General features: G+C 32.8%; 3 protein-coding genes across 3 annotated transcripts; all 3 read left to right on the forward strand.

Moving 5' to 3' along the window:
• On the forward strand, positions 266-10110 carry LOC110272268. The gene is made up of 4 exons (XM_021124291.1): positions 266-568; positions 3614-3794; positions 8427-8678; positions 9801-10110. The coding sequence occupies exons 3-4, from the start codon at positions 8429-8431 to the stop codon at positions 10058-10060; spliced, it is 510 nt and encodes a 169-aa protein (XP_020979950.1). The 5' UTR covers positions 266-568; positions 3614-3794; positions 8427-8428; the 3' UTR covers positions 10061-10110.
• On the forward strand, positions 5506-8265 carry LOC107640927. The gene is made up of 5 exons (XM_016344431.1): positions 5506-5933; positions 6049-6930; positions 7019-7327; positions 7419-7524; positions 7612-8265. The coding sequence occupies exons 1-5, from the start codon at positions 5506-5508 to the stop codon at positions 8263-8265; spliced, it is 2379 nt and encodes a 792-aa protein (XP_016199917.1).
• Positions 11245-12440, forward strand: LOC107640928. The gene is made up of 5 exons (XM_021123900.1): positions 11245-11262; positions 11363-11455; positions 11536-11637; positions 11743-12081; positions 12351-12440. Exons 1-5 carry the CDS (start codon positions 11245-11247, stop codon positions 12438-12440), a joined length of 642 nt encoding a protein of 213 aa, XP_020979559.1.

Here is a 17543-nt window from a genome sequence, read left to right on the forward strand (position 1 = left end):
TAGGAAAGTCATGTGGCACTTTTCCACCCATACAATGATTAATAAAATATGTCACTTGAACTTGTAATAAGGAAATTATTGCTTTATTCTCTTATAATTCTACTTCCATACAGTGAACTTTAGCCATATTAAAGTCATGATTGCATGAACAAGATACTCCTCTTAAACTATTAGATCTTTTTAAAAATTTTATTAACAACATTTTTTGTTTTAAATATTAGGATTTTAAAAACCCCCTCAAAATAAAATTATTTCCCTCAAACAATTTGGCAAATACATAGCCAAAAATCTTTCTTCCCGCGAGACTCAAATCTCCTGCCCCTACCATTTTCTGCTTCCACTCTCATCATATTCTAACTGCTTCTTCATTCTTCATTATTTGCATTTCTTCATTGGTTGCTGCTGTTTTCGGAGTTGTGCCGCGCCACTGGAACTCACGTTCGTGTTTCTGCTGCTGTTCACGTTCTGGTTAATGCAGCTGTTCGCGTTTGGGTTGCTCCTGCTGTTCCGTGGGTTCCATTGTTGATGCTGTTCGCGATCATAGTTGCAGGTTTTCTTCTATGCAAAGGTATGTCTATGATAGCATATAGAGATAGAAACTATTAGGGTTCATAAACTAATTATCCCCCTTCTGATTATAGTTTTGTATCACACTATTATGAATTTGTAGCTGTAAATTTAAGTTTAATCTTATATGGAACACAGCCTTTCAATACTTCTCTCCTGTTCTCCACGTTTCACAATGACCCCTCTTTCTGTTTCTGCAGTTTTCAATCTCTTTCTGAATACAATTAGAGATATTAATTAATTAAAAGCATGAAAAAATTTAGTTGATTTAATTTGGAGAATTCTCATCATTAATCAATTGCTATGACATAGTAATAGTTAAAGACTGTTTAGAGAAGATGTAGATGTTGTCGATTTGAACATAATTCTTAAGTAAGACAATTGAATTGATCAAAAGGAAATATACCTTTCTGCCATCATTGATACATTAAAGAACCAAACCCTGATTACATTGTGAAACAACGCTGACATTGCTATGCTTAACTAAACTAAATAACTAATTAAAAACTAAGCACACTCACAAGCTTGGATTAGCATTTAATACAATGAGTTTCAGTAGTAATATCTACTCTTTTTAGTACCATTTATAGACATAGTGACTCATTTATGGTTTCAAGCACAAATTTAAATTATTAGAAACTATTGATCCATCTTTCATTTCAATTTTACATAAATTTGAATGGCTGAAGTGATTCACCATCTAAGTAACTTTTTCATCACTCATGTAATTAGTAGTTTTCTTGGCTCTGTTCCCATATGCGATCTATATATATATCAGAATGAACAAACTCTAAAAATAAGAAATCACAAGTAACATCATGATCACCATCTTTAGTTTTTTCTATAAATGTGTGTAAAATTTTAATTTCAATTTTAAATATTCAACATTTCACTTACGTCCCAGGTTTGAAGTTTTAGTTTCAATTTTAAATGTTCTGCATTTTATTTACGTCCCAGGTTTTCTAAAAGCAAGACTGACTTAATTGTTTTCTTTCTTTTTTTCTTTTTGTTTTCTGATCTGAATAAGAATAATATTAACTTGAGAAACTTGAATAGAAATATTATTTATTTGACGTCCATACTCACTTTATTGTTATTTAATTTCGTTAATGATCATCATTCATTACTAGTTAATTTTTAGATATTTGAATTAGGAGGAATATTGCTTGCTATTGCTGTGCCTAATTTGGGATAGTATGTTGCTAATATTAATTATTAGTATTTTTTATAACTCTGTGGGTGGGGATTGAAGATGATCTCTTAGTAAGTTTGTTAGTGTTATTGATTTTTTCCAATTTGATATTTGGCTTGTTGAAAGGTGAAATAATATTTTAAGGTTCCAAGCTCATTTGGAATAGAGAATGCTTCATGCTTTATTAACTTGGATCTTCTTCAGTTTCCAATTAAATTCTGTTGAGAAAATTTGAAGCAAATCTAATCCTGGGAAATTTAAAGCTTTCAATTTTTGTAAATATTTTTTTTTCTGTTTCCCTCTTGTAGACCTATCATAATGTTCTAGACTGGGAGTCGTTCAAGTTGAAATTTAAATAAATTCTCCAACATACACAAAACTTTAAGCTTTTTGTTTAAACTGAGTAGCGTTTTTATACAATTATACTCCACACGTTTCTCTTGAGTTTAAATAGTCTATTTATGCTTTCTATAAAGCAACAGTAATAAGCTTTTGACTTAATTATTAGTAATGCTAAGTAACCAGAGTAATTATTAGTCAAAAATGGAATCAAAGTATGAGCTTCTTTGTGTACGACTCAATACATAGCTAAGTCCAAATCATGCCTTGATTTTTATTTTATATTCTTTGAACAGTATGATAGGATTTGTATATATGGAATCAGGAAATAATTCATGTATTATGCTCATAATTCCTTTTTGATCTACAACAAATAATACATACAATTGAGCTTTATCTTTTTACCTTTTAAGGAAACAAAAAACTACTAATACAACAACTCAGTTTCCTTATTTCATGCGATGTTACCTTTGTTTTCACTTTTTACTTGTTGTCTCTTTTTTATATTTTCTGTTCTGTTTTCTCTAGTGGTCAAGAAGCTTATTTGCGTTCTGCAGGGTCAGTCTTGTTGTCCAGTTTCTTACCAAGCTTTCATTTTTCTGTTAATTTTGAATGCAAATCCTCCTCAGTATGTTTAAAGTTCCAATTTTTCTTATCTGGGTCATCTTGGTAAAAACAGAACCATTCCAATTTTCATTTAGCTATCATTTTTCTTGTCTTAAACAACTTATGTTGAGTTATTCTTTAGCTTCCATTTTTCTTGTCTTAATCAGGAATTATTTGTATTAGTAGTTTTTTTTTCCTTAAAAGGTAAAAAGATAAAGCTCAATTGTATGTATTATTTTAAGGTCTTTCTTAGTTTTTCAAATTTGGTTTTTGTTTAGTTTATTGTTTGCAAGAAGTTGAGAGTAATAGAATCAAGTATCTCAGAGATTGGATTTTGTTCTTGTTGGTGCTTTTCTGAATCATCATCAAATGCTGCTGCATTTTTTATGTTATTGTTCTGCATATACCATTTAACGGTAGTGTATGTCAACTTGATTAAAAGAACATTATTTTTTGTTGTAGTGAGAAATTAACAAATGAATAGTGGTAGCATAAGACTCGGCGTAAGAAATCCTTTTCTTGGAAGACTTTTAATTGGATGACCGTTTCGTTCTTTGGAGTAATAGTAACTTCTTTCTTCTTTATTTTGGTCCACAAGGTTGGCTTATTTATATATAGCCGCTGGCAGGTGACATTTATAAGAGTTGAAACCAAATTGATCTAGTCACTTGGATTAACTATATGAGCTTCAATTTCAATGCTTATGTTTTGTCATATCCACATAAGATGAAGATAACACTTGATAATATTATGTGCTTTTATGGACTATACTAATTAATATAGCCATATAGGTCTAATATGATAAAATTTTAAACTAATTTTTAAATATAGCTTATCAAAAGTCATAACAATTATATTAGATATTGAGTAGTTTCGAATATTAATTATTGGCTCTTGCTTTGTGTTTAGACAACTCTTAAAATTGATCACATATATTCGTTGATTGCTGCTGCTTATCGCGGTTGTGTCTCTGTTACCCGCGCTCGTGTTGCTGCTGCTGTTCGCGTTCGGGTTTGTGTCGCTGAAGCTGTTCGCGTTCCATTTCTGCTATAATTGGCGTTCCTAATCGCAGTTGTGCTTCTATGCAAAGGTAACAATTTGATAGCATATAATGGAGCTTAGTAATTTGTTAGTGTTATTGAATTTTTCCAATTTGATATTTGGCTTGTTGAAAGGTGAAATGATAGAGCTTAGTAATTGTTATTGTTGAATTTTCTATGTTATAGTGATTTGTTTCTTTTTCTAGTTTTCGGTTTATTTAATTGATTGGCAATGATAGAGCTTCAAAAATATTTTTGAACAGCGAAAACTTGAACATAAAAAACACATAATCATATTTACATGAAAACAAAATTTATAAAATAAAACTCTTTTTATAATTTCTTACCGAAATGAAAATAAATGATTACATGTATAGATAAATATTTTAATCTACATTTTAACATACTTTTGAATAATATTCTTTGAGTCTTGAATGGTATAAAATATCCAATAAGTTAATTAGAACTTAACTTTTTATAGTTAGAATGCCTGACATAAAATATTATAATATTTATTAAATATTGAATATATTCATGACTAAAAACTTAATTAAAAAACTAACCAAGTATAAAACAATACCAAATTAATTACATATAAAATAATGATTCAAATCCTTAAATGTGATATGAAAAATATATTTTCTTACAATTTAGTGTAGAAGATTAAAACTTAAAAAGTTGTAACATGTTAAAATTCTCTATCAGTTTACACCAATAAACGACACCAATACTTAAAGAATATTTTAATAATTTTGTGTAAAAAAATTAAAGAAAATCAATGAGACATAAAATAGCATCAAAAAAATAAATTACTTATCATAATGATTATGAAGACTAGTTTAATGTATTAATTACTTTAAAAAAATAAATTACTTATTTCTTCTCTATGTTACAACTTTGTTTACTTTTTGGTTGAATAAATTAGTTACAAATGGATAGAACTTGGATTGAAAAACCTCGAACAACAAAGGAATACAAGGATGGCATAATTGGATTCCTTGATTTTGCTTTTGCGAGAGCGGCCATTTCGGATAGAATATGTTGTCCATGTCCACGATGTACATTTGGAAAATGGCATAAAAGAGACACAGTTCAGGATCACTTGCTCCTAAAGCCATTTCCCAATAACTATGTTGCTTGGAATCGTCATGGTGAGATACAACCTGCTGAGCCAAGTAGTATAGAAGTGCAAGAGACACCATCTCAAGAGAATCCATTAAATACATTAATGAATGATGTATTCGGCCACCATGGGAATGAAGGTATAACGGGAGTGAATGATGCAGTTATACACGATGGAGACGAAGACATCGCAGATGAAAGATTACATGAGGACTCTTTTGATGATGGTGGCGAGTTCAATGAATTTGTCAAAGATGGAAATGAAAAATTGCACGAGGGCAGTAAATGCACAAAGTTGGAGTTTATAATCAAATTGTATCATATAAAGGTCTTGTGTAGAATAAGCGATAAGGCCATGACTATGATCTTGACTTTGTTGAGAGATACTTTTGATGGAATACAACTGCCTTCTAGCTTTTATAAGGCCAAGCAAGTCATTTGCAAACTTGGCTTGGATTATACCAAGATAGATGCTTGCCCAAATGACTGTATGTTATATCTGGATGACACTCCAGATAACGTACAAGATACATGCAAGTATTGCGGTATATCTAGATGGGTCCCTAAGAAAAAAAGAAAAAGCAAGCTGCAAAAGTCATGCGATACTTTCCACTGAAGCCAAGGTTGAAAAGATTATATATGTGTAGCAAGACAGCTGAACACATGCAATGGCATAATTCTACACATGCAAAAGATGGATTACTGAGACATCCAAGGGACGGTGAAGCATGGAAGAATTTTAATGCGACGCACACTCTGTTTGCCGAAGAGCCGCGAAATGTTCGCCTAGGTCTTGCAACTGATGGTTTTAATCCTTTCGGATCCCTGAGTTCTACTAATAGCGTTTGGCCTGTGTTCTTGATTCCATACAATCTTCCACCTTGGATGTGTATGAATCACACTTCCTTCATCTTATCAATGGTTATTCCAGGAAAGAAGTCCCCGGGAAATAAGATAGATGTGTACTTGCAGCCCCTTATAAATGAATTGAAAGATTTGTGGATTGATGGTGTGGAGACATTTGACTCATCATCCGGAAACACATTTAGAATGCATGCAGCTCTTATGTGGACAATAAGTGATTTTCCCGGTTTAGGTATGCTATCTGGTTGGAACACACACACCGGTTTAGCTTGTCCCACTTGTAACTTTGATTTTTTTTCCCTGTTATCTTCGTCATAGTTCTAAATGGTGCTTCATGGGTCATAGACGTTTTTTGGGAAGAAATCATAGATTTAGACTGAATCGTGTTCGTTTTGACGGAAGCATAGAGGAGCGTGGTCCACCTAAGAAGTTATCAGGTTTTGACATTCTTGAACAGCAACAGGATGTTGAAGCACGAGATCAGCAACGAGAAGAATCTCATAGCGGTGGGAAAAGACCTCGACGAGAAGTTAAGCAGTGGAACAAGCGAAGCATTTTCTTTGATCTTCCGTACTGGAAAACCAATTTGTTGCGTCATAATCTAGACTTTATGCACATTGAGAAGAATGTGTGTGATAACATTTTGTACACTTTGCTTAATGACAAAGCAAAATCAAAGGACAATCTTAAGGCACGGAAAGATTTGAAAGAAATGGGCATAAGACGTGATCTCTGGCCAAGTGATAATGGATCGTATCATTTATCTTTATTTTCACTAACACGTGACACCAAGAAGCTATTCCTTTCGACATTGAAGAATGTTGTGCTACCAGATGGATACTCAAGTAATATTTCGAGATGTGTGGATGAAGGACAGAAAAAAATTTTTGGATTAAAAAGTCATGACTGCCATATTCTTTTGGAGGAATTGTTACCAATAGCAGTTCATAATTTGCTGCCAGATCATGTTACCGCGGTATTGGTTGAGTTTGGGTCATTCTTTAAGATCCTTTGTGGGAAAAGCCTAAGTACTTTTGAACTTGACAAGCTCCAACAACGCATAGTGGTTGTCCTTTGCCAGTTGGAAATGTTATTCCCTCCATCATTCTTTACCGTCATGGTTCACTTGACAGTCCATCTAGTAGAGGAAGCAAAGCTCGGAGGTCCAGTGCATTATCGATACATGTATCCAATTGAGAGGTAAAATGTTTAATATATTTAACTAAAGATCAGTAGAATTGCATCTCTTGTCATGTCATTTTTACTTGACTTTGATATATTATTTTAGGGAGTTAGGCCATCTAAAATCCCATGTGCGAAGTAGAGCACAAGCAGAAGCATCTATAGCCGGAGGATACTTAGCTGAGGAATGTCTCACCTTTTGTTCTCGCTATTTTGAGGATATAGAGACAAGGTTCAATAGACCTAGACGTGTATGTGATGACCCACTTGACAGGGAATGCTCAGAATATTGTCTCTTTCCGCCAGTGGGTAAAGCAGGGAGTTCTGGTACAACTTTTATGTTGAGTGAAAAGCAAAAGCTACAAGCCCATAGATATGTATTGCTAAATTGTCAAGCCGTCAAGGATTATGTGAAGTGAGTAAAGATAGAGGTTATTTGTAGTAATATATTCAGAATCTATATTTGTGGGTGACATACTCTGAATCCAATTTAATTTCTCATGCAGTGAATTTAGAGAATACATAACAAGAAGTTCAAAGGGAAGGAGACCGAACCCCACAGACATAGAGAAGAGAGTATTTAAGGATTTTGTTTCGTGGTTTGAAAAACGAGTAAGTTACTTAATTATTATAGTTTATGAAATGGGAATGGTGTTAATATATAAACGTTTTAAACCTCATAACTTATCCCTATTTCAGATAATGAACCCGGATACCATAGAACAGCTGTCTACTGATATGAAATTTTTAGCCCGAGGCCCCTTATCAAATGCAACGAGATATAGTGCTTATAAAATTAATGGTTGCACCTTTCGAACTATTGCTCGTGAAGAAGGTTTGAGGACACAGAATAGTGGAGTATATTTAACCTCTAGTACACCATGTGTTGCAAGTCGAGTTGACAGAAATTTAAGACAAGGTGATGTACCCTATTATGGCAAGTTGGAGGATATAATTGAGGTTAGCTATTATGGGCGATTCACTGTTGTTCTCTTCAAATGTAAATGGGCTGATTCCACTCGACATAGAGGATATAGAAGAGATCAATGGCATTTTCATTGTGTTAACTTTGATAGACCAATTCATACTGGTGAACATGAAGAAGATGAGCCTTATATTCTAGCGTCACAAGCATCAATGGTATACTATGTAGATGATGTCGTTAACAAAGGATGGAGTATTGTTGTTCATTTAAAACCAAGAGATTTGTATGAAATGGGTGATGAAATTGAAGAGGCTGAAGATGAGGACGAGCCACATCAAGAGCAAGCTCTTGATCAATTTTTTGGTAACAGTGATGAATACATTCAATTGGCAACAAACGACTTGATCGATGACGTAGTTGACTCATAATGAGAAATCTAAGGTTTAAGCTTATTTATATATTTGTTAATTTTAAAGTTATGGTTAATCCACTGATTTGTTCATAAAGTTTATCTTTGGCCTACTTTTGTGTGAAATGTAACATGCTTTTTGAGTTATTTTCTCTAACTTGTTGTTAAATTCATTTACAGCAATGCCGAAGTGTAAACGCTTTACTAATCCTTTGCGATCAGCTCCTCAACCTAAAAATGGTTTTGACCAGTTTAATGACGATGTAGTTCACAATTCACCTACGGATGTCTCACCACCTAATCATGATTCAACAATGCAAAGCAATCCGGATAGTGCTACGGATCATTCACTGCCTAACCAAGGATCCCAAGAACATATTAGGCACTTTGGTGGACGTCAATCTTCTGAATATTGGACTGTGGAGACAGTAGGTATGGTGCACAATAAATTTGTTTTTTCATGCTGAGTTGCTAAATAAGTGCTTTCTATATAAATGCAGATTTTTATTTTTCAAACATTATATGTAATATTTTTTTTTGTGCAATCTCTTGTATAAAAGTAGAGAAGTGATGCATTGATAACTGAACATGCACTATGCCAATTGTTATAGGTCAAACTCTGATCATTTAGCTTTCTATGTTGCTATGGTTGAATAATGCTAAAGTTTATTTATTTTGAGGTATATGGTAAAAATTTCAATTGTACGAAAATCTAGCCCAAAAATTTTTTTAATAAAACTCTTAAAATTTTCACCCACCTCCTGAGGCATAAAATGAAAATACAAAATAATACAACTCCTATAATATCACTAGATGACAAAGTGATATGCATATGCATGGTTTTGGGTTTTTTGAAATCACATAATTTATCATCAAATCATCGTGATCTGTACCCTTTTCTTTTTTTTTTCTTAAGGTCAAAAGTGTTATTTATTTATCATCTTTCTGAAGTAATAATGAAAACTCAGTAGGAAATTAATGAGTGATGGTGTGGTCAATTATGCAAATTGCTTTGTCTCTCTCAATCGGCTGTCCAATTAATTAACTTGTGCATTAGTTGCTTTATAATTTAAATAGTGTAATGATCATATTCAATAGTTAAGGTGGCCAAATTTCATTCTTAATTAAGTGATATCTCAATCCAATTAGGCCCTTGGTAAGTAAGACTAAACTACTTTTGGGCAACGATTTTTTTAAATAGTTTAGTTATGTATTTTTATTCAGTGGTATATGGTTTTCAATTTGTTTATTTCAGTTTCGTTTTTATTTTTTTTAGAGGTACTTTACTAATGTTATGTTGCAATCTTAGTCTTTGCCCAAGTGATCTTATTCGTTATTGATCCTAGTGTCTAGGAGTGGAATTTTATTCTGGGCTTTGTGCTCCTTTGTGTTATATGTGAATTTTTCATAATTGTTTAAAATTTAAAAGCTTTCAATTGTAAAAGGTTAAAAATTTAATTTTTTAAAATAAATATATACTGACATATAATTAATTTTATATGCAAATACTTTGTGTTAAAATTTTTAATCTAGTTTAAAATTTTTTAAATAAAGGCACAGATGGAACTATTAAAACTAGAAGGCTAAAAGTTAAAGAAATGGATAACTTATCTAGAGATGAGCAAGTTGTTGTAAACTTTGAAGATCAACAAGCTATTGGAGAAGCCCAAGGTTTGCTTGCTGGATATCTAGGAACATTGGCAGTTGATTGTAAGTTATTTCCAATCAATTTCTCAAAGTGGTCAGGACCTTTGGGTGTACCTCGATCTAGATTTGAAGAGTGTTTTAGTAACTTGCTGAAGGTATGTATTTGAAATATTGAGTTTTATCAAATTCCTATTAATATTATCTATTATTAATGATATCTTGTTTGTGTATGATTCTTTTTTATAGCCGAAATTTCATTTCAAAATTTCTGAGGGCATTGCAAAGCGATATTGCAAATTGAGCCTTGCAAAAAAGTGGTCACAACATAGAATTAAGTTATGGAGTGAGTTCTATGATCCATGCATGAGTAGCCAAGAAATCATTGATAATGTTTGGTGCACAAAATTGTGATGTCCAGGCTCAAACAATCCCTGGCAACGTGAGCAACTTGGTACGCGTAATCGTGATTACACATTCATAATTTGTCACAACTTCGATACAACTAACCAGCAAGTGCACTGGGTCGTCCAAGTAATACCTTACGTGAGTAAGGGTCGAATCCCACGGAGATTGTTGGTATGAAGCAAGCTATGGTCACCTTGTAAATCTCAGTCAGGCAGATATAAAGTTATTGAAAAGGGAAAATAAGGATTCCAAAATTTTTTAATATGAATTCCAGGAATCTTGCATTCTTAGTCTAAAGCTTCAGTCCAGGAATTAGACATGGCTCACTAGCCAGCCAAGCTTTCAAAGAAAGCTCCAGTCCAAAACACTAGACATGGCCAATGGCCAGCCAAGCTTCAGCATTTAACACCAGAGTATATTGCTCTTGATAACAAATTGCTGCTCATCATTTATCAAGTATGTAACTTACCTCTGATGGTTTGGAAGCCTCAGTCCAAAAGAATTTAGACATGGCTTTACAGCCAGCCAGGCTTCACATGCTTCATGAAACACTAGAATTCATTCTTAAAAATCTTGGATAAAATTTTTGAAAACATTTTTATTTTTTCGAAAACAGATGAGAGGTTTTTGAAAATATTTTTGAAAGATTTTTGAAAACAAAACGAAAAGAAAATTACCTAATCTGAGCAACAAGATGAACCGTCAGTTGTCCAAACACGAACAATCCCCGGCAACGGCGCCAAAAACTTGATGAGCCAGAAAATACCTGAAATCACAGAAAAACACACAAACTCATGGTAAAGTCCAGAAATGTGAATTTAACATAAAAACTTATGAAAACATCCCTAAAAGTAACTAGATCCTACTAAAAACATACTAAAAACAATGCCAAAAAGCGTATAAATTATCCGCTCATCAATGTTCCAGTTGGCATCGACAGAGATCAATGGGCATCCTTTGTTCAGTATCGATTTCTACCTTCTACAATGGTAACATGCTAAATTTTTAAAAATATAATATTAATACGTAATCACTTTTCTAATCTTTATTTTATTTTTTTATAGGAGATGTGTAAGAGAAACAAGGAAGCTCGCAAGAAGCAAACAATTCCCCATACTGGTGGCTCGAAACCTATCTCAAGGAAAAGACATGAAATAGTATAAACCATCACTCATTTTTTATTTTTACTAAATTATCATATGCTCTTTAACTTTTTTTTTTATATTCTTTTGCATAGTTTTTAGAAACTGGACGAAAACTTAGCCGTGGAGAAATGTACATAGAAACTCATAAGAAGAAAGATGGGTCGTTTGTGACTGATGAAGCAAGGGACATAGCAGTAAGTTGTACTTTTTGGTCTATTTTGGTAAAAAGTATAACTTCAAAATTTGCCACATCTTAATGTTATTTTGTTAAATTTTTGTTGTTTAAATCTCAACTGTAGGAACAAATTGAAGTACTTATGACTCAAAATGAGAGAGATGAATCAAGCCCATCCACAAATGATGCTATTGGCAAAGTGTTTGGAGAGGAGCATTCTGGTAGGGTGCGATGCATGGGAATGGGAGCAACACCTACTAATACTTTCAGAAATGCCAATCATCCTAGCCAGTTTTTTAATTCTTCAACTTCAAAGTCATCTACTACCAATTACTCGCAAGCAGATTTTAAACGTTTGGAGTCTAAATTTGATGGGACATTGACTGCATTCAAGGCTTATTTTCTTGCTAAAGAAGGAAGAATTCCTGTTGAACTTATTAGTATATTTGACCACAGAGCTCAGGTAAATTGTCTTCTCTTATCGAATTTATGTTGCACTATTAATTTTAAAAATTATGATAAATAATATTTGTTATATTATGCTAATGTTCTAGCATGGTATTAGTCTCGTATATTCTAACCTTACATCCCTTCTCTTACTAATTTGTATTTCAAGTTTTTGACACAAGAAAAGGTTAATGTCTTCTAAATTTTTTTTTCTTTGGATTGTTGTTATAGTGTCATAGATATGGTAATTTTTATGTTGACATTTTTGTTTTTAATTTATTTTAGGATGATGATGTTGAGAACGAAATTATTATACCGACAACAGGAAGGACATCATCAGATGGAAGTAATGAAAATTGTGAAGACATTGTTTAGTATTGCTTTAAAGATTGATTAGTTGTTTATTGTTTTACATTTGTTAGGGTATTATGTTGCATTTTTTTACTAAACAAGGTTATTCAAGTAGTGAACTTATTAGTGGTGGTTGTGAGTTTATATTATTTTAGCTTTGTTTAATTTTTAGGATTAGACATATAAAGACAGTGAAGATTCAGATATTATACATTTTACTATAATATAAAAAAGTTATTATTTATTTTAATGGCTTACATTTTAGAATTATACTTCAAAGAAGTTTACTTTTATTAAATTTTGCATTCTAATTAATATTTTATAAAATAAAAAAAAAAGAATATATATAGCAAAGTATAAATATTTTGGTGTTACATTTCGAATTGCGGGAGTTCACAACTCCAACAAAATAAAAAGCTAGTTTATGTATAAGATTTTTGCAGGGGTTTAAAACTCCCCACAACTAGAAATAAAACTCCTGCAACATAGAACCATTTGAGATCTTTAAAAACTCATGCAATTTAATTGAAACCGCCGCAAACAGCGGGGGGCAAAAAACTCCCGCAATTCTGAGTTCGAAATAGCGTCGGTTCCAAAAAAACTCCCGTAACTTATTGCAGGACACCTAACTGCGTCATTTTACTAAACCCCCGTTACGCAACTTGCGTGGGTTAAAAACCCCCACAAAACAAAAAAAAACTCCTGCAAATTAGCGTCTTTTTTGTAGTGTATATTTACATATCAAAGTAAATTCAAATAACGCAATCCTAAAATTGAATTAGAAAAGAGTTTTGCTTCTATTATTTAACTATGGTAAAAGCCTAAAATAAACAGTCACTTTGATAACAAAAGTCTTCAGTCAATTCAATCATAAAACTCTATAATCAAGTCATGGAATAGTAGAAGGTGGCCTTGTCTCCATTAGTGAGTCTGCAACCTAGGATTAAAAATAAATAAAAATACGTTAGAATAAAAACAAAGACCATTATATAATTTAAGTCTAACATTAATAGGCATAAACCATCCGAACAAATAAGGATAATGACCAACAATAACTAAATAATTGTTTTACTAAATCATTTACAATGAAAGATTCAGGAAAAAAGAACAAAGTATAATATTTACCCCATTATTTGTAGTTGTAGGAAAGTCATGTGGCACTTTTTCATCCATACAATGATTAATGAAATATGTCACATGGGCTTGTAATAAGAAAATTGTTGCTTTATTCTCTTGTAATTCTACTTCCATAGAGCAAACTTTAGCCATATCAAAGTCATGATTGCATGAAGAAGATACCCCTCTTAAACTATTTTTTTTCTTTTCTTTTCCTGTCGTTTCTTTTTAGAGCATTAATGATAAAGATAAATGCAATTGCAGATTGTATCTGCATGCAACTTCTTCCTTTGAACATAATCCATCACATATTTATGTTGTGTGACAATACACATTGATGCCACCATAACAACTTACACCCAAATTGTGGTATTCACACTATTGATGATATTTTTCCTTATCAATGATTTCAAAAAGGTAATGACAAGGCAATAATTGAACAAAATATCAAATAAAAATGGCCATTTTTTTAAGAATTTAAGTTCATCCTTATTAAACCACTGATGATCACAATATTTGTAGTCCTTGTCAAACTGACGAACCACTGAGATATCATTTTCTTTTCTTTTCTCTTTTCATCTAAATTATTAGAATTCAAAAATTGCAAGTTCAACCTCAACTAATTTAATTTGAGTTAAGTCCTTAACATTGATTTCATATTCAGTCAAATAAAGAGATTTAATTTCCATAAGTTACGTACATAGCAAAGTGTTTGGAGTTGAAATTAAATTAGGGATATAGAATTGATTTTGATATTTGTAAGAAAAAACTAATTATGTATTAGGCTGTAACTCTAAAGAGAATAATCTAATCTATATCAATAATAATAAAAAAACCTTATAAGATTGACCTTTTATCCAAGACTAATTAGAATAAAAATGAAAATACTGATGCTTTCTTGGAAGAAATTCTTGGAAGACGTTGCTTTCTTTGTTACATTATTTAGTACTTAGGATCCATCTGGTAAAAGCAACATTTCTGAAACAATAAGCAGCTTTTACTTACAATCATAAACCTCAAAAAAGATTTATACTTCAAAAAAAAGATTTATACTTATAAACTATTTCGCAACTTAAAAATCTATCTTTTTACTTACCAAACTACTAGATTGTTTCAAAAAACTGTTTATAGAGATTATAAAACATGCTCTAGGTGTATTAGTAATAAGGGGTTCATTAGTCCTAATCTTTCCATCTAATTTTTTCAATTTTAGCAACACCACACTTGACTTCATCTTATGGATTTTGACTCAAAAACATATTTGAGACAAATACAAAAAAGGAAAAAGTATGCAGGCTGAATGACTTGCTCAATTTCTCAACTGTCACAGGTTCACTTGAGATTTGAGAATAAAGTACACATAATCCTAAACATATCAACACACACAAACTGCACTACATCTCTTTGTGTAAGTATCTATATAAGAAGATATATATAAAAAGTCTGTATTAACATGAGAGTGCTGAGGATAAATTTGTTAACCTTGTTTCCTCCTTGCTTCAGCTTTTGCAAAGAATTCTCTCCATTCATCAATTAGAAAAAAATTGGCTCATCGTCTTCTTCCTCGTTATGTAGCTCCACATGCTCCAGCTCTTGTGAACTCCTGATACGAACAAAAAAGCATCAGAATAAGATCACCTTTCAAAGATAATGTAATCACAAGCTTATTTGTTTTGTGCAACATTGTATGAATGACTTCTAGGAGCTTGCGGATTTGAGGGAGGAAAAAGATAGCCCTACAGCAACTGTTCTACATACTCGTGAGATACAAAAATTGAAGTTGGAATTGGAGCAAGAACGCAATAAATTGGCAAACATTGAACTAAAATACCAAGGTCTATATTCAGCACTTCAGTATTTATTAGATTTTGGCGCATTTTGGGAGTGTAAACTAAATAATTGCTAACTATCATGTTCTTTCTTTCAATTTCAGAGGAACAGAAATTGAACAAGTCTTTTCAGGATGAGCTTAAATTATCAAAGCTGGAAAGAGAAAAAGTAAGTTAGTAAACAATATAAAGTTTTTTATGATCATGCTGCTAAAACACTACATCTTCTATGTTAGAAGCTTCCCGACGAAACCCATCATGTATGGTTATAGTATTTAGAGAATTTACGAGCTATAAGAGCTTTTGGAATAATCAATAGGCTTATATTATCAAACTAAAGTATAGTTATACTTCAATTTCTGTGTAGTCTGGTGTGTCAATTTCCAACTCTTCAAAATCTCCAAATCATTATCTCAAACTGGGAAGGAATAATCTGATCATTTTATTGAAAATTTTAATTTTATTATTGCCACAAAAATAGAGCTTGTAACTCTTACCTTTTCCCACTTCACTCTGTCTCTCATCTGCTACCCAATTTCTATCCTTACTCTCTCCCATTCTGTTATTAGTGTCCCCTCACTTGTGTCTCAAACTCTACAACAAACACAGAAGGTATATGCTCATGTTACTTGCTTCGTTGCACTTACACAATTTGAATTCATTATTTTTTGGGTCATTCTTGCAACAAAATATTATATTTCCATATCTGACATCGCTCTATCTTAATGTATGAGAAACTACAGAATTAATCAACATTTTTCAATCAAAAGGTTATGTGATCATATTATATATAACACTTTCTAAACTTACACACTAAATTATCCATCAAAAACTGTGCGTAAGAAAAGTAGAGAGGGAAGAAAATCCTAATAGAGAAAGAGACAGAGTAACCTTAAATTGAAGAAATTTGCACTTCCAAGAGAGAAATTCGTGCGTTCAGAGTGATGAACAAGAAGGAGAAACAAAACAACCAGAGAATAAGATAATGGGTTATCGGTGATTGTTAACTAGAAGAAGCATAAAATTTAATCAGAAAAGAACAAAGAAAAACACAATTAGCTTACCAGGGACAAGAACAAATGCGTATAGTTTTGCTAAGCAATGATTCGTTGCAGATTTTCATTTTGCACGAAGATTTTCTTTTCACTGCACTTGGGATTCTGGGTGTGCTAGGTTTGGGAAGAATGAAAAATTGGGGTAATGGCAGATAGTAGTGGGTAGTGGAGCTAGCGAGAAGTGTGAACGAAAGAGGAATTAGGCGGTCTGAGCAGGTAATGGCGCAAATTTCATAAACCGCCGTGGAGCGAACGTGATGGCCGCTGCCGGATTTGTGCTTCAAAGGCAGTTGCATTTTACCGCTGGTATGTGAAAGTAGGGATTGCAGCGACGACAGTTCTATTTGACCGCTTCCCCCAAATGGTCGCTGGAATTAGGTTTTGTTGTAGTGGAAGACGTATGAGATAATCTTCTGGGGAATGACTTTTGGGTTAGGAATAGTGTGTCGACCATGGATGGTAGCAGCCATTCTTTGTTTTGTTAATTGGTTTCTGTAAATGACTATGTCAATGCATCTAACTTCTAGTTTGAACCTATGGAGTATTTCGTTTTAATTGCACTTGAATTTTGAATTACTTTGTGTACAGTGATGAACCGATTATCACAACAACACTATCGTCAGTTAATATGACTATAAAACCCAGCCCGGGGGGGATCTAAGAGAAGCTTCCAAGTTGAAATAGAGGTTAACAGTACAACATAAAGATTGTATAAAACAAAACATTAAAGGGGGCTAAAGTAAAGAAAATTTTGTTCATTAGTGGTAAACAAAAGTGGACAGTTGCTGTGGAGACCATAACTAAGCTTGGAATTATACATTATACAAAACAGGTTTAGATAGCGATTTACAAGCCAACCAGTTGCCCTGCGGACCACTAGCCCAAGTAACTCCATGTAACTGATTTGTTGTATCTGTAACCAAATACAGGGGGTTCCATAACCCTGGCCAAACTCACATAGCCACATTTGACCTCCTGCAATAAGGCTTAACAACCTGTGGGTTAACCATCAGGTGCTCCCTTGCCACTCCATGGGCTGGCATGGATGTTCGGATCGGCCTTACTTTGGTCACAAGCCACTCGATTGGCCTGCGGAGCTTGAGAGGGCCAAGACTACTAGCCCACGT

Source organism: Arachis ipaensis, chromosome B05 (genome assembly GCF_000816755.2).
Source record: "Arachis ipaensis cultivar K30076 chromosome B05, Araip1.1, whole genome shotgun sequence".
Classification (NCBI taxonomy): Eukaryota; Viridiplantae; Streptophyta; class Magnoliopsida; order Fabales; family Fabaceae; genus Arachis; species Arachis ipaensis.

What these genes read in the sequence shown, in the direction of transcription:
- LOC110272268 (XM_021124291.1), top strand. Translation starts at nt 8,429, where the DNA reads ATGCCGAAGTGTAAACGCTTTACTAATCCTTTGCGATCAGCTCCTCAA. An exon ending in TTGGACTGTGGAGACAGTAG is followed by an intron (nt 8,679 to 9,800) that starts GTATGGTGCACA and finishes TTTTAAATAAAG; the next exon opens with GCACAGATGGAACTATTAAA.
- LOC107640927 (XM_016344431.1), top strand. Translation starts at nt 5,506, where the DNA reads ATGTGTAGCAAGACAGCTGAACACATGCAATGGCATAATTCTACACAT. An exon ending in TACATGTATCCAATTGAGAG is followed by an intron (nt 6,931 to 7,018) that starts GTAAAATGTTTA and finishes ATATTATTTTAG; the next exon opens with GGAGTTAGGCCATCTAAAAT. An exon ending in TTTCGTGGTTTGAAAAACGA is followed by an intron (nt 7,525 to 7,611) that starts GTAAGTTACTTA and finishes TCCCTATTTCAG; the next exon opens with ATAATGAACCCGGATACCAT.
- LOC107640928 (XM_021123900.1), top strand. An exon ending in ATGAAGCAAGGGACATAGCA is followed by an intron (nt 11,638 to 11,742) that starts GTAAGTTGTACT and finishes TCTCAACTGTAG; the next exon opens with GAACAAATTGAAGTACTTAT. An exon ending in TATTTGACCACAGAGCTCAG is followed by an intron (nt 12,082 to 12,350) that starts GTAAATTGTCTT and finishes AATTTATTTTAG; the next exon opens with GATGATGATGTTGAGAACGA.